We start from the raw sequence: 21,238 nt of genomic DNA on the forward strand, positions 1-21,238 counted from the left end.
CCTAACAGAAGACATGCCACAAGAAAGTGCAAAGCACACAAGAAGGTGTATGTCAGGAGAATCTATGTGGAGGGGTGGAAGGAATCCAGCCGAGATGGAACAAAGGAGGCCCTCAGCAGGCAGGCAAGGCCTGGTCTCTCCCTCTAGACAATTCTGGGACACCAGGTCCCCTCTGGGGACATACTGTATATGAAAACGGCTTTCTACAAAGAGCCAGGCAAATATGCGGAAAGCACTATGAACAAAAAATTGCTATGCTCTTCCCTAAAGAAAACCCCTTGAAACCTCTGTTGGCATCTGTCTTTGCTGTTTCTAGGGGGAAAAAGAAGGTTGAAGAAGATTTACACAGAGATAGTAATTTTTATCTCATAAATGAGAAAAAAGGGAAGTGGTAACAGAGAAAACAACTCATGGACAGTTACCTCAAATCTTAACCTAAATTTAAGTCGAGTCCCTGCATTTTGAACAGAGTTTACCTTTTGAATGAAGTTCTCTACTTTGCTTTGCAGTCCCCACCACTTGAATTTGATGGTCACCAGTTTATAGGCACACATCTGAGGACAGTCTGGGTTGTTTGCCAGCTCCTTCTAGATGAAAAACATTGAAAAGGAGAAGTCATGATTTAAATATTTATGTTTTGATCAAAACTGACTGCTGTGTAACGACATCACAGACATATGTGAAGAATATTACAATCTCATATGTGTTTAATTCAGGTATTTGAAAATTTGAAATCACTTTAGCAAAAGCAGCAGTATTCCCCTGCTGCAAACTCTCCTTCCACAGACGAAGTTACTTCCCAACTCTATAGTTTAATAGGCACATTACTCTGTCTTGAATTACACTCTTCAGATTTCATATTAAATACCAAATTCTATTCACATCATATCAATAGTGAGCCTTTAATACATAAGGGTTCTCATAAAGCCATTATCGCTCCCCCACCATGGATGTGGTGAGGCAAAATGAAAAACGATGAAGAAGTCAGTTGTCTGCTGTGTCCTCAAAACACTAGTAAGTCGAGTGGCACTGTTTATTAACTGAGGTATTTTCAATAGAAGGGGGATATAAAAAAGGATGCAGAACCAAACATGATCTACATCAAGTCTTTGAAGGCAAATCCCAAACATCCAGACTTTAATATCCACAAGATTATACCTCATAGCTTAAATGATGTAGTCAGGGAATCAAATCAAGAGTTGTTATAGTTAAAAAGAGAGAGAGAGAGAGGGAGAGAGAGAGAGAGAGAGAGAGAGAAAATTAAAAATAAAAAATAATAGTAAAAAAAGAACAAGGAAGAAAGGTGTGGGGACTATTGGGATGAAAAGAGCCTGAAGAGATAAAATATAATGTATTTGTATGGAGAGACGGAGAAAGGGAAGGAGGAAGGCAGCAACAGGAGAAAACAAATATGGCAAAGTGTTAACAACTGTTAAACCTAGGTGGAGGTGTTCACTGTTTTATTTCAGCTTTTTGGTTAGTTCTGAAATTTTTCATTATAAAAATTGGGCAAGGGGGATTGCAATCCATGGTATTACTGATCATTTCTGTGAAACTTAGTGCAGGTTTCTCCCTTAGTAAATTCAATAGACTAGCATGTTTATTTGCGGGGAAGGGGTGAGTGTGTGTGGGGAGGATTAACCGGGAGCTTGTAGCACATGGTTCTTCCAAGGTGGCATGTATGGGGGACCAAAACACTCCTAAGCTGACATAGGAGAGAACATGGGTTGGGCTCACAGCAGTGAGCAAATGCAGACACGGTCTTGCCTCTAGAGTGCATAATATGTGCCCAGAAGGCAGGTACTCATCAAAGAATCAGAGACAGCAGAGGCGGACTGCAGGTATGTCTAGAGAAAGGACCATTTGATAAAGCTGTATCTGAGGACCATAGTGAGGACTAAGTAAGGCAGTGTATGCTCTGAGCTTAGTTGGTGGAACTCAAGGGCTTAATACATATTAGGTCAAGGGCTTAATACATATTAGTTCTCCCTTATCCTTATTCTTTCATAGTTATAATATTTGCCACTTGGAATTTGCCAAAAAAAAAAAAAAATTTAAATAAAGCTTCTCAAAAGAGTAAGAAGTCATGTGCAACACTGTAGGAACCCTTTTACATAAAAACTAAATTATTGAGTGAAAAGATAAAGCAGCCTTTTACAAGGTTCTCCCCTTTTTTACCCGTGTTTATGGCTTCACACAGTGCTCAAGACATTACAATGCCAGCATCAGTCACACTGTGTGTCACTGTCACTTCTTGTCAGCTTCAACTCACTCACACATTCCACTTTCAATAAGTTCGTTGTGTGTGAGCAAATATTCTTTCCATTCAGCCACATACGCATAAATTCAAAAACTGATGAATTTCTAGGTCTTATTCTAAAACCTCAAGATTATTCTTCATTTATGGAATCACAGCACCAGACCACATTTCCCCCACAAACTCTCAATAATGTTCCAGTTTCAAGTGAATTCTAAGGATAAGATATATGAAAAAATTCTATTTTGGTATTATTTATAGAACTCAATGTTCTGTAGAATCCTGAATGACTGATCAACTTTTCTCAGAAAAATTTCTTCTGTAATAACAGTTCATCTTCTAAATAAATGACCTGGTAGATGGGTTAAATCAATGAGGTAACACCACAAGCATTTAAATAAAAATATTACATACAGCAAATCATCTTTTTGTAGGTGAGTTCTAAGTCAACAGAAGAACCTGGCTAGCCTAGCTCTATTTTTCCATGATTTCCTTCCCATAAAAGTGTACCAATGTGAAAATTCTGCATGCATGTGTACGTACACACACACACACACACACACACACACACACACACACACACACACACACCAATTTCCCCATCCCACACCCATACTTTATGAACAAGTTTAAAATCAGCAACTGTTAAGTGAGTGCAATTTACAACCCAATCTGTGCTAGGTGTTGTAAGAGGACACCAAAGTGGCTGGCAGAGAGGAGACTAATTATGCGTGTAAGTAATGATAAAATCACCGCCACTGGTGCCAATAATCTGAAGGGACACCCTTCTGTTGTGGTCACTGTGGCCCTGGGCAAAAATCACATTAATTGCAACTGCCCCTCCCTGCTCCCTGACCTGCAGGCCCCATGAACCTAAGCTGGGCTCCAGTGTGTGGAAGTAGTCAACCAGCCTTCTACAGCACACACTAGCTTCTGAGTGCTTAGCCTTATTGAAATGACAAAACTGGTCTTTCACAGATCATTTTTCAATAAGCAATGAGCCAGTGCTGAGCTACTGTATTAGACAATGAGTGTCACTGAAAACCTTCATATGAGACAAATTTCAGTATATGTAGAATATGGCACTCAAAATTGTGAGATACACCTGCAAAACAGTTCCTATTATGCCAAGTAACTTCCTATGTAAGTGGGAAGGATCCTTAACTTCTCTGGGCCTCACTTCTCTGTCAGCAAAAGGAAAGGCTGGGCTCCATCAGAGCTTTTCATCCTCTATTTATGTTACACTAAAGACAGAGATTAGTAAACTTAGCTCCTCCAGGGTTAGGGTGGGCCCAGGGCTGCAGGTGGTAAGCACATGGCCTTGACATCCAACAGCTTGTCCTAAAACTTTCTATAATTTTGCATTGTATTCCATAATATTCCTGGGCTTATTAACAAAATATCACCCTGCCCACCCACTCAGGTTGAATTTCCTCTGTGGCTGAGAACCTCTGGTGCAACTTAGCCCTAAGAAACCTCCAGATGGAACATTCCATGGTCCTAATTATGGGCTGCTGATAGCTTCGTTCTGAACTCCAAATCATTAGACACCTCGTGCTGACTGAAAACCTTGGGTGTTTCCAGTAGAACACCGACTCTTCAGAATTCTCCCATTTTATAAAAACAACAGGATGAAGCATGGTTCTAATTAAAGAGTAAGCTAAATTTAATACGAGTATGCTTATACCAAACTTGGACTCTAAGAACAGAGCACACACATGAGACTTCAACAATTACCTAAGTTTACTTCTCACATTCTAGTTACTCTGGCAGGTTGTTCAAATCAATTATGGTAATACTGGTAATTTATAAAGTAACGGTGGCCTATAAAATTCAGTTTAAAAACTATAAGTGATAGGACAAAAAAGAACCAGTTCTCTAAGCTATCTTCCTCAGATCTAAAATGAACAGTCAGTCTCAATCTGCTTTTATGTTTTCCATCCGACTTACAAGTAATTATTTAAAAAAAAAAGTTCAGAGAAGGATTTGTAAACCAATTAAACCAAATAAACAGCTTTCTGCCTTTACCTCTTGGCCTCATTCCCCACAGTATTAATACTTCACACAGTGTGAGGTACAAAAGGTGATTTACAGAAACACAATCTCTAACATTTCTCAGAAGAAAGCTGAGTATACAGAAGCTATATATTTTCCTTCAATTATTATTATTACTATATATGTGGTATTTGAGGTCTCATCCAATTCTAAAAAATGACTGACGCAACTGACCCCTTAGTTTGAGCTATGGTCTTAAAACCAATGTTAAGGAAATGGCTTTAAGAGTCTCCATACTTTTAATAATGAAACAGAAAATAGTGAAATTGCCTAGATGCAGTAAGTAAAGGCTAAAAGAGTTCTTTTGGCACCATCTTTCTGGGGTGGAATCTGACACTGTAATTAAAGTCTTAAAGCTGTTCATATCTTGTGTACACTATATACCTTTTAACTTGGTAATTCTTTCAGAAATGTATCCCAATTCATCAGGTAAGAAAATAACAACACTATAGATTTACAATAGCAAAAACCTGTTGTAAGGAAAGTGGTAAAATATCTCGTAGACCTACTATGTACAGCCATTAAAAATCACCTTTTCAAAGAATGATTAACACTGTAAAAAAGAAAATCGAAATGTGAATATAAATAGGTATCTATATGTTGGTATAAACATCTGTAACAAAATAAACTTGAATCAGGAAATATAATAGTAATTGAACAGTGAGACTACAATTAATTGCTTTTTAATCTCTGTGCACAATTCTTTATTTTCAAAACAGTAAATACATATCTTCGTAAACAGAAAAAAACCTAACATGTTTAAAAAATAAACTCTAAAAAAGTTTTTGCCTTCAGCTCTGTATAAAGGTTTACTTTGCCCTAAATTATCTGGGTACTATTTCAAATCTTCATTCTGCATTGAGTATAAACAATCTAAATGTTTTCCTGCCGTTTTTTCTTTTTGATGTTTAATAAATGAAAACTTAACAAAATCAAGCTAAAAGCTGAACTAAGATCTTTAATATATAACTTTAGTCCAGTCCATATTTAAATTTTCCTAATCTTAAATTTCTAAAGCAACAAGGTATACATACAGAGTAAAATATTATCAGCTCTTCAGAATTATAGAAATATTCTTGTGAAAAAAAAATGTAACTTTTAAAATGTGAAAAATCTCAACAGGATAAATATTTCGAAATACCCCTCTACCTCACATTCAGAGCCATGTTCTGGGAGCCACAGAGCCCAAAGGATTTCCAGTTTGTCTGCCCCACCCACAGAAGGCTCACTGCTGGGGCAGGGCAAAGCTTCCTCTTCGGTCTTAAACAGTACAAATGTTTTCTAATTTCTTTTCTCTTTATCAGTTGAAATAATAAACCCAAAGCAAAAAAAGGCCAAGACCTAATTCAGATCATTCGCACACAATTCCAATCCAGCCCAAGTCTAACCTTTCCTAACCTAAGGCAAAAGAGAAATAACGCTCCTGACCTACAAGTAAATAAAATTATTTTGCTGATGAACGTGAGTTTTATATAGATTAAAGCATAAAAATTTAAATGAATAATTGAAAATAAAAGGTAAAACATGCTTGGTTACCAAGAGATAAGAACAATCGTAAGTTCTATAAAATGAAACTCATGGGCTAAAAGAAGAATCCCAAATTATGACTCATCTCAATATAATTTAAATTTCATCTGTAATAGAGCTAGCACTAGTTGTAGGATGTTTTCAAAGTTGTATTTAAATAGTTTGTGTATTCACTGAATTCCTTACATTTCACGTTTCTAACTATAAATGAAACCCCCAAACTCAGATCGTGTTTTTAATTTAACGATGCATATTAGGTTACTCTGAGGTATGTGGATGAGGCCTGGGGAAGGGGGCTAATGTATACTGACGCCACACAACATAACTAAACAAAACGCAGCATGTTTAACTGGAATGGTGAGCAATCAGCCCAGGTTATCCGCAAGAACTAGTTTCTTGCATCTATTACAAATATATACAAATAGAAGAGAATTTTAAAAAAACCAAAAGGCATTCTGGAAACTTGTTTTCTAAAAATACAATTCCCTTACAGTCTTGTGCTACATGTCAACTCTATATACACCTCTTCCTACTTAAAATGTATTGGGATGAAGATGTAATAGGTATATGCTACACTCAACCAAAGGTAATACTTTGCAAGGACACAGCAGTATCTATAAGGCTCACACTCTCTTATTTTAATTTTTTAATTTAAGGCAGTCTGAACGCTCAATTTCAGCTGTTGATTTTGCAGTGTAAGTTTCCAACCCAAATTTCACTGAGAAAGTTAAAAATAAATGCACTGCTGGGGCTGTTGCCAGTACATGCATCAGTAAATATCAACACAAGATTACAGAATATATGTGAAATATGTGTACTGAAATTACAAGCAAAACCTGATTCCTCAACTCACAGCCATTCCCTCACAGCCATGTGGATAGACCTACATTGGACGTATATTCTCTGTTAAGTACATGGGCAAGTCCAACATTTGATTTTTATTTGTTTTAAGACAGTTAACTGGAATCCAGCAAATACTGAGTACCTACTATGAGCAAACATCTGTGCTAGGCGCTGTCACATATCAAGCTAAGTCAGACACAGAGCTTATGGATGAAAATTCAATGAGTAATGGGGGACGGACATAGGTCAAGGAAGGCAGAGTGAAACCATCCACTACCACTCTGACACAAGACACACTCAGTGTCATGAGAAGGTCATTAACAAAGGACTCCAGTAGGGTTCAGAGGTGAGTGATTCCTATCTGCTTGGGCAAATGGGAAATGTTAAATGGAAGAAGTCAATGTGAGATAAAGTTCAAAAGATTAAACTAATTGTAGGTTAAACTAATTTCACAAAAATAAGCAAAATGAAATCAAGATAGGAAAGCTTACTGCCTGTGAAAAGAATCAAATCTCCATGTCTCCAAACTTAATATTTTTGTAGTTCACACCCATTTTCATTTTACTAATAAGAACTATGATGTGTGCTTGATGCTTGTGTCCAATTACTCTAGGAGTGACACTATGTACAAGTGAAACCACAAGTTCTCTTTAAAAGAAACTCATGAAGACAACTCTTTGTCCCTGAGTGTCAGTAAAATGCTTCCAAGAGGCCCATCCTGCCAAATCACTTCTTGAACCTGAGTAACACACTTCATTCATTTAGGCCTGAGGCCTTTAGTTCTGCCTGGAACAGAGGCATTCAAACAGAATCCAGGTTTAGAACTGAACATGTACTGCTCCAGGAGTACATGGAGATTCTGGAAAACGTGGAATAGCAAGTGTTAAACACATTATTTTTAAAAACTGAATTAAAAACCTAGTTGCCAAACCAAGTACTCAAAAAAAAAAAAAAAATCAGCTGTTTTAAGGTCTGCTTTATTACATATATTACATAATCCACAATGTGGTCTAACCAGAAACTAATTATTAAGCTTCATTATACCACCTACTATGAGGTTTCAAACGGAGATTACAGGGAGGGAGCAGCTTTTCACATCCTTCCTGGGACTCACAGCCATGTCCAGATGGAGACACATGAGAACAGTCTTTCTCCCTGGGTGGCTATCAGTAAAGGGCAGTGCTCATTATTTAGCCTCCTGAAGACTCTTTGGCTACTTTCCTGCCAGTCTCTATCTCAAAGAGATTTCCATGGCTAAGTTTCAACTTCTCCCTCATGCCCCACTTCCAGTCTACCAATCTCTGGCCAACAGAACCTTGTGGTTATCTTTACTTTAGACCACTGACAACCAAGGCTATCACCTTTTTTTCACAGATGTGAGGTAGAAGAAAAAGGAGTCTTAGAAGCATAGCAGGAAATACATTAGCATCTCCATAATCCACAAAGACAGCTGCCCTCCACTGGCTTAGAAGATCCAGAATGGCCTTTCTAGCAATTCTAAAATAAGTTTAAAAAAGTGTGACCAAGCAGGTAAATGGTCTGTTTTGAAAAGCTCAGCTCCAAATGCCAGAGCTTCTGCTCAGACTGGAGTTAATGTAGAAGACAAACGGGGCATGCCTTTATGTTTAGAAAAAGTATACATGTACATGTACATACACACACACACACACACACACACACACACACACACACACACACACACACACACACACACGCTGCCACAATTTCTGGATCAGCTTCTTTATTTGACCTGATCCCTTTATAGCCCAATATTCAGATACTGGCTGAGTCTTCTAAGATATGCCAAGCACTGTTAAAGACCAGATGCAAAGCCTCTTACAAAGACCTTTACAGGCCTAATTTTTTAACTATGATATATATGTAGACACAGAAGCTTAAGTCTTCATGAGGCGTCTGGATTAAATGAAGAAAGAAATGAGGCCTTGCCATAGGATAGAAATGACACCATAATCTTCAAAGGTAGTATTCTGATCTGTTAAAAGACAACTCTTCACCAGATCAGAGGCAAACTGGAAAGCCAGAAGGATTCACATGTAAATTGTTTTTCATAAACCATCAGAATAGGTAGTCATACCAATGTCACAACACAAAGCCCCCAAAACACAAATGAATCAAAATATGTACATGTGTACACACATGTGCAGTGCTACAGAGAAATAAGACATTCATATCCACAGAAACTCACAATTCTGCCTTGAAGCAAAAATCTTTACAGGTTATAAATCGCCCTCCTATTTCTATACACAGAGTCACTTTAAATCAAGTATTGAACCCTAGATTAAAATATATATATAATTCATGTGCTAAGATTTATAAAATTCTTTTTCAGAGGAAAAATTAATACCCAACTAAGGCCTCCATCTCTGGGTTTGTAATTTTTTAAAAATAAAAAGTATGCATAGCAGTAGGCTAAAAAAAGTTCTGTATTCTTAACCAATGTGGAAAGTATAAAAATCTACTCCCTGGCAACCCTGTGATTCCACACTATCAAAGGCTCTTTAAATTGTGTGGCCTCTGGCTTATGGCCGACCCAAGTCGAGCACTCATTAAACACACATAAGCATAGGAGGTAAGGATAGGTAAACCAATAACCTCCAGATACCAGAACCAGGGAACTCCTGGATACCAGACAGAGAAAAAGGAGTAACTGTGTCATTACTGGAATATCGAAATAATCAACCCAAAGAGATGATGAAGCCTTTTTATTTTCAAAGACCAAAGCATGGCAATAATGTAAGAGCTACTACTTATTGTGTTCTTCCTCTGTGCTGGCAATGTAACATTCATTCACTACCTCATTTAGTCCTCACAACCACCTTTTGAGGCGGTTACTAATATCATTCCCATTTTAGAAATGTGGAAATCAAGGCTCAGAGTTAGGATTGTTATTTAGGTCACAACTTGTGACAGATTCATGAGGAGTTTTTAATGGATCTCCCTTAATGCTGTCACTTTACAAATTCCCTAACGACTTGTATTAACAGGAATTATCAAATTCTGGCAAAGACCATGAATACAGAGAGCTACACAACTGCCATGATGTGACACAGCACAAAAGATACAGGTGGGTGATTTGGAGTCACTGGCTTAAGAGTCAGAATCCGTTACATCTCCATGCCTTACCCATCTCTGACTAGCACTGAATCAGGTAGTATAGGAATGGCAGACATCCTGCTGTTTCTTCTACAACTATTATCTGTGTTTCTCTGGCCATTTGTCAACTATAAAACGAAGCAGTTGTACTTAGCCCGCAGGAAAGTTGTGAAGATTAAATACTCCCTTGTATACTGCCTGGCACAAGGGAAGTTTCTTTTCCCCTTTCCAGTCTAGTGCAGACAAGCAGTAAAATACTGCAATAATTCAGAAGGAAACCACCATTGTGGAATAAGTAAGGAGAAGTCTCTAAGAGATGATGAGGTTTGCACTTAGCTGTGAATATACTTTTGGAATCTGTACTGGCAAGTTTCTGCTGAGGGGCACGGGAGGCCTTCAGGACGGCTGTGGAACCACCAGGCAGTACCTACACATAAGTATTCTTATACAGAATCCTGGGTAAGGAGGTCTAGAGCAGGATTTCTCTTCTTTAATTACCATATTTCTTCCCTACTCTCATATTTCAGAAATACGGAAATCTCCAACTATCATCTTTTCCCAGTGTTATCTTCAGTGCCATTTATTGACAAATAGGGCTCGTGAAATACTGACAGGATCAAGTCAGACCATAGGTTCCTATTTTTCTATGTTGTATTATTAGCTAGTCATCATTCCTACTCTTTATTTTCCTTCACAGCAGTAAATATGGTTTAATTAGTTAATCTTTATTACCATAGTTATTTCTGAGAGCATGGTAATTCACTGAAAATCAGTTAGGCAGCAACTCAATTTATAAGAGTAGCTACATCCACTATCACTTGGCTAATGTTAACCACCAACAGGCAAATAGGTAAAAAGCTATCACTATCAGCCAGCATTCTCCCAGAGAAATAATAAGCTTCTCTCTCTCTCTCTCTCTCTCTCTCTCTCTCACACACACACACACGCGCACCCACAATGGAGGGGGGGAGTGCTATATGCGACCTGAACAAATGTAAAATTCACATTATTTCTAAAAACTAAACCTATTCTAGAATTTTAAATAATCACTAACGGGTAATAAAAGACAAAGCAATGTTAGTTAAAAAGGTAAAAAGCATAAATAAAAAAGGAATAAAAATCATATTCCAGGTTACTAAAAGGTTAGAAATCAGGTAAAATTCATAGTGTCAAACTACCTTTGCTACAGACAACAATTGAACCCAAACACAATAGCCCACCATGAAATGCAGCATTGCCTTCTCAAGTTTATACCTGAAAAACTGACAATTTGAAGAAAATTCAGTATTTAATTCACCTCGGAGTCTCAATCTCATGCCCCTCTATTCCCTGTAAAAGTATTGTCAGCTAGAGAGTTAGTACTTAATGGAGCAGGATGGCCTTTTAGAAGATATGGCGACCTTAGAAGTTGCCACCTGTCTGCTGCCCTAGCATGGCACTCTCTTTTAGAAGGCCAGTGTTAAATCTCAAAGGAGAAAGGCTTCTCCCCCGGCTCAGGGCCAAGTTCTCAAGTCCACAGCTAAAAAGCTGGATGAGGATGGGGAATTTTTTTAATCCATCAGAGTAAATTTAGATCATGCATACTGAATTTGTTCCTTGATTTGTAAGTGACATGTATCACTTTCTGGGTATTAAGGTAAAAGTCTCTAGTCATGGCTATTAAACTAGGAGAATCTTGAACTGAACTCTACCCAGAGAACAAATGTGAAAATAAGGTAATTATGAATCATTGTCTTAATGAAGTCAGACCCTTTCTTCATTTTAATTGATATGCAAGACAGGCCACAAGACAGGCCACAAAACAGTCTGACAACCATGAAGAACCATGCAATGGGTTACTTGTGGGGCTGCTATAGTAATCCCCTATCTGCAAGCAACAACTAGGACCTAACACAGCATTTATCGAAGACCTGTGACTGGCTTCAGCATAAACAGATTGGTTACCAAGCAAAATCCTACCAGTGGAAAATCTGCTCTGGGCAGGTTTAGGTTTATGCTTCTCCTGTCAAATTAGCTATAATAACTTGCCATCAACACATTAAGCCTTCTTTAAGGGTTTGTCATTTAGTTTAGCAAATGTCTTTAAAATGCATTACATTTCTACAGCAATTTAAATGTTTACCTTGACATTGCTTTTCTTACTTCCCTCAACAAAGCAAGGATGTACTCTTTATTAGAAAACAACTACTTGCATCAAAATTGTCCTCTGGTGTCCTGCTTTCCAAAGTATAATTATTAAAAGGCCAGGAACATAAGCTAAGGTGAAGGGAACTTGTTCAGTTTTTACTAAGACTAAATTTAAACTATAAGCCTTCATTTAACATGGAATTTTATCCTGCTTCAAGTCTCAAAAGGGAACATTACAAACCCCAAAGATGAAAACTACTTGTCTCCTTTAAGAGTTATCGGAATAGCATTATGCTGAAAGTGACATTCTGTCTATGTTCTGTCTGTTAACGCAGCACAGACTTGTTGGCCAACTGCAACTGGCTGTAAGTCCTTATCGCAAATAAAACTATTTTTGTGCCATTTCTATTTTTCACTTAAACGTCACCAGCTCAAGACCTGTCAAGTGTTCTGTTGCCAAGACTCTGCCTGTCAGAAAGGTCAGCATCCAGTACCTTCCAGTTGGGTCCCAAAGGGCCTCTTTTGGTCTTGGCTGACTGGAATAATGCTGGGTCTTCATCAGCTTTGTAGTCCTGCAAAGCAAAACAAAGTCAGAGGCAGCAAAGAAAACCAGAGAAAATTCTTTAACATTGCCAGAACAGCTCTTTGCAGCTACTAGAACACATGACAGAAACCAATTAGGTTTACTGTGCTTTTGCATAAAAGCAGGAAAATGCTTCTATGTGACATTACATTTTCAGTTTGGTTCTCTTTGCTTTAAATTTTTACCTTAAGGCAAAATGACTACATAATAAAAAAGTAATAAAAGCCTTGGTTAGCAGTCCAACACTGGTTACTGGATAGCCATCTCCAAGAATAAATCTTCCAATATTTTTCAATAGTTCCAGTATTTTGATATATGTATAATCACATTCAAGAAATAAAACATTACCTATGCCGGTTTTGACGATACCCAAAGATGATGACATTGGACTCTTAATGTCCGCTACAGTCATTACTATGACTGGGAACACAGGTCAGAACTATTGATGCTCGGCACTCACCATCTCTTTCACGGTTGGGCCTTGGGTGGATGACTCAACTAGAAAGCCAGCTTTTCCAAAACCTTGTCCAGAGAGACATGAGGCCCATATACCCCAGCCTCCTCACAGAAGAGGGACTGTACTCATGGCAGCCCCTCCTTGTCAAAGGAGGCGAGGGATGAGTTTATGACTCCTTATGGGAATATCTCAGTTATATGTCAAGTCACAGGGGAACTGCGCCCAAATTTAGGTTTTATGCAAGGTTCTAGTGTGTGTGAATTCTATTTCCCTTAACATACTCTTCCTGATAGAATGAGTAAAATGAACGGAGTAAATCTTTTTAAACCTGTCTGCTGTACAAAAGTTCTTTCGTCATTACTACACATACATACATACATGCAACCTATGGAAAGAAAAATTATCTTTGAAGAGCTAAAGTTCAGGTTTAAAAAAAGGAATGAGTTGTAATAGGAATAATTAACAGAGTTCAGTTGGTTAATTGAAAATACTGCATAGGGAGAGAGCCCTTTCTCTCCTGAGCAGGATTTCTGAACCAGGAGTCCTTCACACCATTTGTGGAGAAACCACATCCATTGGTGAAAATCCCCAGACCAGTCAAATATGAAAAATCACTGTTCTAGAGTTAAGGGCGGTGTAAGTACTGAACATACTCTGAAGTATAATACAAACTTTCACAAATCAATGAAAACATGCTGAGAAGCAGCCAATCAAGACTTAATAGTTATTCAGTAAATGCATATGACATGATGATAATTCCTGAAGAAAAAGTTATAATAAAGTATGTGAGGAATAAAAAATCTGAGGTTCAGGTAGACAACAAAACTAAAAATATTAGGTAAATACGTGACCCTACTTGAAGCCTGTCTAAAGGCTGTCTTCTAAGAAGCTATAAAAAGGTCCAACGATGGGCTAAACTTATTACACAAGCAAACTTAGCAGGCCAGTAGCAATGTGGTGTAACCACAGGCATTAGGTCAGCATTATCCAGGAACGACAAACTGGGATGACTGCAAGGATCAGACAACTGGAGTTACTTCATGTGTCTGGGCACTTAAGCAGAAGGTTCAATTACTGTCATGAATTCTGAAACTCTTGTTTTGAACCACACCCTAAAAATTAACATCTTCACTGTTGACTGAGAAAAATATCAACTGCACAGGGTGGTCTTAATATCAGGACCCAGTGAGAACACAGCTACTATGCTAACACCAATAACCATAGATTTCCATAAAACATTTCCTTCTAGGTCAGAAACTTGAAATTGAAACCCCCAAATAAGCTCATTTTTCTCCAAAACTTAAAATATTTAACATCATATCAAATAATCACTTTGACATCATCTCCCTCAATCAAGGTCTATTTATTTAACAGCCATCATATATAAGGTAGTACACAGGATGCTAAGAGGTAGTCCAAGGGGTAAGGAGACTCAACACATGGTTCTGGCTCCTAGAAAGTCACAGTCCAGTTGAGAGAAAGACAGGCAAACCAAGAAAAGGGAACCGAAACTCAGGGAGTACATGTAAACTGCCAACACAAACAGAGAGAAGAATTAGTCAGAATCAAAACCAACCAACACTAGCCAAGAAAATATATTTTTTTAAATGAGTTTTCACACCCTTTTTAAAAGTAGAAAAATCTTTGTACTAAGGTGCATTATGTTAACATTATTTATGATTAGATCTTAATTATCTATACAATGCCCAGAGGTCTGGCCAATGTTTCATGACATTTGAGGGAAAATACTTTTTTTCTTTTTTACCAACTGGGGTGTGACCTTGCTGTGGGCACGGCGCTCAAAAATAAAATTTGTTTTTTCAAAATCTGAGATGTTATGGACCCTGGCATGATTTCAACAATATATACCACATTTCCTGAACCTAAGAGATAGAGGATGCGCCATTATTTTATGGACCATTAAGAAGGAAAACATTCAGCCAACAAAACATGCTATAACTGGAAGACAGATCCTGAATCCGAATATATTAAAATATGGGGGGAAGCAATGAAAGAAAAAACTGCAGAACCTGCCTGCTCTCGGAGAGAAAGGAAAAACAAAATCCACGAAACAAAATGCACACAAATATCAGCAGAGCTAAAGGAAAAAACCACTGATGAAATATAAGGGTAGTACATAAATTAAGAAACAAATAATATAAGAAAAGCAAGCTTGGTCTAAATTGTGACCAGCATAAATTATACTCATGTAGGGATAAATTAAGAGGTTGACCTGCCCCAGGTGATAGGCCTAAGCATAACTGTGGCACCAGTGAAAATGAAAATGTGAGGGGATGGATTACACAGACTTTTTTGACAATACCCCTTTCTCCTTCCTAACCCCAGCTCCATATCAAGGCAACAACTTCAGAGATTTTCAATACCTATTTGACATAGATTAATTAACTGAAGAACATGGAATAACACTTTGAAACTTCTCCACTCTGGACCTAACTAATACATTGTTCCACAAAGTGTATTTCTGAGCCTTCATTATTAATGCTAGTTGCTTGTTGGATGCTTTTCTGAACTATGAATGCACAGAACTATAGAGGTGAACTGAACCTTGAAGACCATCCAAGCTACCTCATTTTACAGATGAGGAGACCACAGCCAACAAAGAGGTGGTATGGCTCCCCTAGGACTTCAACACAAGGCTTCTTAGCCTCTCTATCCTGGGCTCATGCTGGTACACTGCACAGGAGAGGCACAGAAGGGTGTCCACAAGTGCCAGATAAGCAAAACACATTTTTAAAACACCAAGAAGCAGTAGTACCAGATACCAATGTGGATTTTCCTATAAGAAATGAGTGTATGCATATAAGATATTATAAATACATACACATATATCTCCAAAGCTAAGTCTTCTCTCTCTGCTTTTTTCTTCTGAATACAAAGAATCATTAAAGATATACCAAAAATGTAACAAAACCCAATTATTAACAATAGTACCTTAACTTTGACAGATGAGGATAATACATCTTGTCAAAACCTAGGAATTTTTGTGCTTTTTTATGTTAGCTCGAATACGTAAATGTTTAATCAGCTGAATTAAGTAGCAAGATATTAAAAAGCAGGAAGCAGGTGTAGTTTTAACAACCTCACTTCTGTATCTCTGTAACAAACATTTAATTTGTTGAACAGTATCTTCTTTGCTACAATTTTATTGTTGGGTATCTAGTTTGGTCTTTCTGTATTTGAAAACTGGCCGATTTATAGCCGTATCACAATGAACAAATATATTCCTTCATGTATGACAGTTTCGGCATACAGAATGCAACCTCAGCTACCAATTATAGCTGCAAATGAGCAATAGTGTGGAATGAGACAGCCTGCTGGCTTTGTTAGTATTCTGTCTCCTTTGGGATCCCATGGGGAAAGGGGAGGCTCTGATGAAGAGAAGCCCTTGGCTCATGGTTTATTGTGCTTGCCACCAGCTGCAGACTTCTCATCTCATTAGTTCTTTTAGAATACTGTGGGTGAAGACAGCTGTAGCCTACTTGAGTCTTCAGCTCCTGGGTATTCTGAAGGCTGAATTTGCTATGCACTTTCTGTAATCCTTGGGAAAAAAGAAAGCAAATTCACTAGGCAATGCATTTGCAAAAGGAGTTTTTAAAAATCACATTTAAAGGTAAAAAATCTTATTGCTAAGGTGCACTGTGTTTAAAAAAATTTTATGATCAAATTTTAATTATCTGTATAATGCCCAGAGGCCCGGCCAGGATAAGGGCTTAGTAAAACCATCATTATCAAGTTAGGTGTAATGTCCCTAGACACTATTCCCTCCACCAATACTAGTGCCTGAACAACAGAAAAACACAATGGTATCGGCATAACCTAGATTCGAATTAATATTAACAAAACGATATTTAATTGCAAACTCTTAAGCAAAAAAGAAGGCAAGTGAAAGTCAAGACACCCTTTGGAGAACACATAAAATATAATGTGGTAAATAAATGGATTACTGAGTCTCCACGATGGAGCTACAGAATACATTCATTCAATTCTTGTAAGTGCCTATTTTCTGTCAATGGAATACAAAAGTTGTGCTGCCTTTTGGGTATCTGTTACTCACCACAGCTCTCAACAGAAACTAGATTCCTTTTTAAGACAAAGAATATTAGTTTTATGAATCTTTTAGCACAGAGCCTGTCCCCTACAACAAAAGTGCAAAATCTGTGCTGAGCCAACCTAAATGTCCTTGAGCTCAGATTTAACTCATGATTAGGAATAGAGAAGTGAGAAGGAGGTTGGGGGACAGGCTGATAGGAATTTCTTGACAGCTTGTGGAAAAATCAAGATGAACTCCAGACACCAGAAATTGCTTAAAGAACTATGCAAGGGTTCCACAGGTGAGTCCAAACGTAACTAAGGAAAAGTGGACCTAAACACAGGCATTAGCAACTCCTAGACATCTGCTTATAAAAGGGCATGTCCTGCACCCCTGCAAAAAAGAGAAATAATTCTACAGGGTAAACACAAAAACTTGAGAGTGATATTAGGATCCTGCAGCCCGCTGTAAAATGCTTTCCTTCAGCATAACATGATTAATTAGGTGTCTTTCAAATAGCTCAAAGATAATCACTAAGTTTAAAATGCACAGGTACTGCTGCTCAACTTAGCAAAGCTTATTTCCTCTAATCACATCCTAAAAGTAAAGACCAAGATGGGCGGGGGGGAGGGGGGAGCTGAATTAAATATGAAGATAAATATCAGACATCATTTATTCGCACTGCCCTGCAGTTTCAGTATTGTGGCACTTAGAAAACAAGTAGTTCCTGGATCCTATCACCAATGACCTAGTGCACAACTAACTGGAGCTGACAAAATTCAAGCCAGACTCCAAAGAGGAAGCCCATTAATAAAATATGTCTGCATTAAAATTTGTCGAGAGCAAAAAACAGGGGTGTAAAGAGAAATAACATTTACTAACTTGTTTAAGAAACACATTTCAGGAGTTATTTTCAAATAAACAGCTTTTTTTTTTTTTTCTATTTTTAATTACATCTCCCCAATGACTCCTCACCCTTTCAGGTTCCCGCAGAGTACCATTAATATAGTATAAGTAAATCTCATTAATTCAGGTTCTACCACCTTGGAATTCATAATAATTCGGACAGGGGCTGGACTGAAGTTTATCTTTGCATGATCTATGAAAAAAGGATTTGCTACACAAATTAATAGAGTAACAAGATCTCAGGAGAGCTGTTTAAACAGTTCAGAAGTGTTTTAGAGCAATTCTGAAGCATCATTTGCATATAATTATTATGCTAATTACAAATCATTCTTATCTATTCATTAAAGCAGATTCCCAAAGGACCACTAATTGTCAATAACTTGTTGGCCTAGTTTCTGTTACTGAATGTATCTCAGAGGAACAAAACTGCATTAAAAAATATTCTCTAATTCAGCCCTCTCATTAATCCTTACTGGTTTTCCACCAATGACTCCTCCTAAAAAGTGAATTTTTAAACAGCATTGAGAACTGAGAAATCAAGCCTACGCACCTGAACAGAACGCTTTTTTGTAACCTTTCTACTCTGATAGAGACCTGGGTTTGTGGGTGTGGATGGGGTGAGACTGGCAGACAGAGGTCTATGGCTATACCACCCCGAACGTGCCTGATCTTGTCTGATCTCAGAAGCTAAGCAGGGTAGGGCCTGGTTAGTACTTGGATGGGAGAATGGTGGACAGACAAGGGAAGACAGAGGCTGTCAACAGAGCTCTGTGCTAAAAGGTGGCCACAGCCTAGAGCACTGCTAGAGCTCAGGTAGCACAGGCTAGAGCACAGGTAGGCCAATCGTTTCTTTCATTTTCTCATCTTATCCATTTCAGAGCCAGAGACCACCAACACCGTTATGTTTATGAAGGCAGACTCCCAAAGCCTTTGAAAGTTACAAATTAATAGAGAGCAAGAGAAATCAGAATTTCAGCTGTGAAAAGAGGTTACGACCAAAAGCCTGACATGACAGACAACACACACTATAACCCAGCAGGAAAACCAAAATAATTGTGCTCCAAATGAGATGGGCAGGTGAAGCGAAAAGGAGAAAGCCCTGGTGGGTGGGAAAAGGGGTTCCTGGATATGAATACGCCGGGGATGCTGGGCTACTCCTCAGGGTAGGTGGGCTACTTTGTTTCATGCACAAATATTTACTATAATCATTACTATAACATTATATTTACTATTACTGTATGTTTATTATAGCATTTAAAAACGAAGATTTTAAAATAAGTTATATCAACAAGTCAATTTTGCTAAAAGTGCTTGTTAAACATTATATATTTTAAAATTAAGTCTCATGCCTGAAATGTAAGAATTATGTTTAGGAAAGTTTTAACACAAAATGCAGTTATTTCTTTAAATGACAGATCGTAGAACATATTACATCAAATTCCTTAAACTAAAATGGGGCGGGGGGAAGGTGTCCTATTTAAAATTCACAGGTTGACTTTTACTCTCCAGTAAAATGTCCAGGTTGGTTCTTGATCTCACCTTTAGACAAAGAAGCTCCTAAATCCCAGGACCTCATTTAACCCAGAGCATGAATTCAACAAGCATTAAATAGGAAATAACTGCGGGAAAAATTTATAATTTTTTTTTTAACAGTAAGAGCAAAATCTGATAGGCAGCATCATTCTTGCTACTATTTTTGGAGTACTTATGTGCCAGGCACACACATTCTCTGTTAACCCTTACTATGTAGGAACAAAGGTACTGCCATTCCACTGGGAGTGGGGAGTGAAAATGCCCAACTCCACCTGAACTCGGATGCGGCACTGTTGACACTCAGGCCAACCACAATACATTATTGCAAAAATAGGATGTAATTTACACTTGATCATTGATAAGACTCACTTACTTGACGGGATCTCAGCCTAGAGAACCGTCTCTAAGAAAGATTGTTGAAAAGGAGCTCTTATAAGGAATGCACTTTTAAAACTCTATTTGGAGCTGTTTAGTGTTTAGGTTAATTTCTTTAAAAACACCTGCCATTAGCTGCTAAAAATACTTTTTTTCTAACACTTAACCAAAGAATTTTTCCCAGCCAGGAAATGGAGAATTCTACGGTTTAGAATTCTACCACTTCCACTACCCTACCTACTTTTTATACTTTTAAAAGATGGAAGAGATTAGAAATAAACATTAAGTTAATAATGGGGTCTAGTGAAAAGGTATTTTCTGCAAAATATGCTCATACAGATTTTAAAGAGAAATTTAAAAATCCTTGCTAAGATTTAAGCAAGCATGTTATAAGCAATATGCTATTTTCCCACAAGAGGGCACTGCCATCCAATTATGTCTTCAAATACGTGGAGCATTCTCTAAATCCACTACCGGATGCAAATATAAGTGTTATGAAAGCACGTGTCCACGTAAGGCAAGAGGAGAAAATGGGAAACATTTTTACATTTCTTTTTAATAAGAACCGTGCTAACATTTATATATTCTTTGAGCATGGAGAGGAAAAAAATCTCTGTAACTTACACACAAAGGATCTCAACAATGATTTGCTTCACAGCATAGCAAACATAAGCCAAGCATCTGGCGAGTGGAAATTGCTTAAGCAAAAGCAAAAATCACTGCTACCTTAAAATCTGAACTTGAGTTGTGTTTTGTTCCTGAGTTAAGAGAGGCTACCATAACAAGTTAGGAGCTGGGTCACAATTCTCACCTCTTTCTAACACACATATCAATAAAGAGCTTTTAGGTCTCTCACACATATACCAGGGACAAGTTACAAACTTTTAAAAGAGATGAATGTCTAGGTTCACTTTAATGGTGAAAGGAAGAGGTACTCTGCTAGACTGAGTGCCTGCTCACACCAAGGAGAACAACCGAGGAAGCATTTGGCAACCACAGGCTCTCCTCCGACTTGCTGGGTCTCAGCCATAGACTTCTAATAAACAAAAGCTCTTCTCAGGGCTAAGGAACTGGGTAGCCACTACACAGCTCTGAGAAGCAGAAAGCCCTTCTTAGGAAGTAAGCGGCAGCAGTTGGAACAAAAGTAACATCCAAAATGCAGCAGCTTTTTGAAAGCTGTGAGACAGAACGAACTAGAACCACGGTCGATGCTGCCCATTTAAGGTTATCATCTCCCAAAGGTTAATTCCAAGATCTCCTAGGTTGACCCATTTAAAAAAGGTTATTTTTATAGTTCAAAAGCTGCCATATATTAACAATTTCACACGGTCTGATCTAATTTATAACTTTTTCCAGCCAGATTTCACTGTTTTTAATTCTAAAGAGGAAAAAAATTAATCTTATAAAGAT

The 21,238-nt window shown here is 37.8% G+C and overlaps 1 protein-coding gene across 1 annotated transcript in view; it reads right to left on the reverse strand.

The window, feature by feature from the left end:
* Positions 1-21,238, reverse strand: part of PITPNB (phosphatidylinositol transfer protein beta) — a 61,874-nt gene that overhangs the window by 7,957 nt on the left and 32,679 nt on the right. The window contains exons 8-9 of the mRNA XM_006904871.2: positions 12,418-12,495; positions 477-587 (exon numbers count right to left, since the gene is read on the reverse strand). Of these exons, the coding sequence (XP_006904933.1) occupies positions 477-587; positions 12,418-12,495 (189 nt within the window). The remainder of the gene's footprint in view (positions 1-476; positions 588-12,417; positions 12,496-21,238) is intronic.

Source organism: Pteropus alecto, unplaced genomic scaffold (assembly GCF_000325575.1).
Source record: "Pteropus alecto unplaced genomic scaffold, ASM32557v1 scaffold190, whole genome shotgun sequence".
Lineage (NCBI taxonomy): Eukaryota > Metazoa > Chordata > Mammalia > Chiroptera > Pteropodidae > Pteropus > Pteropus alecto.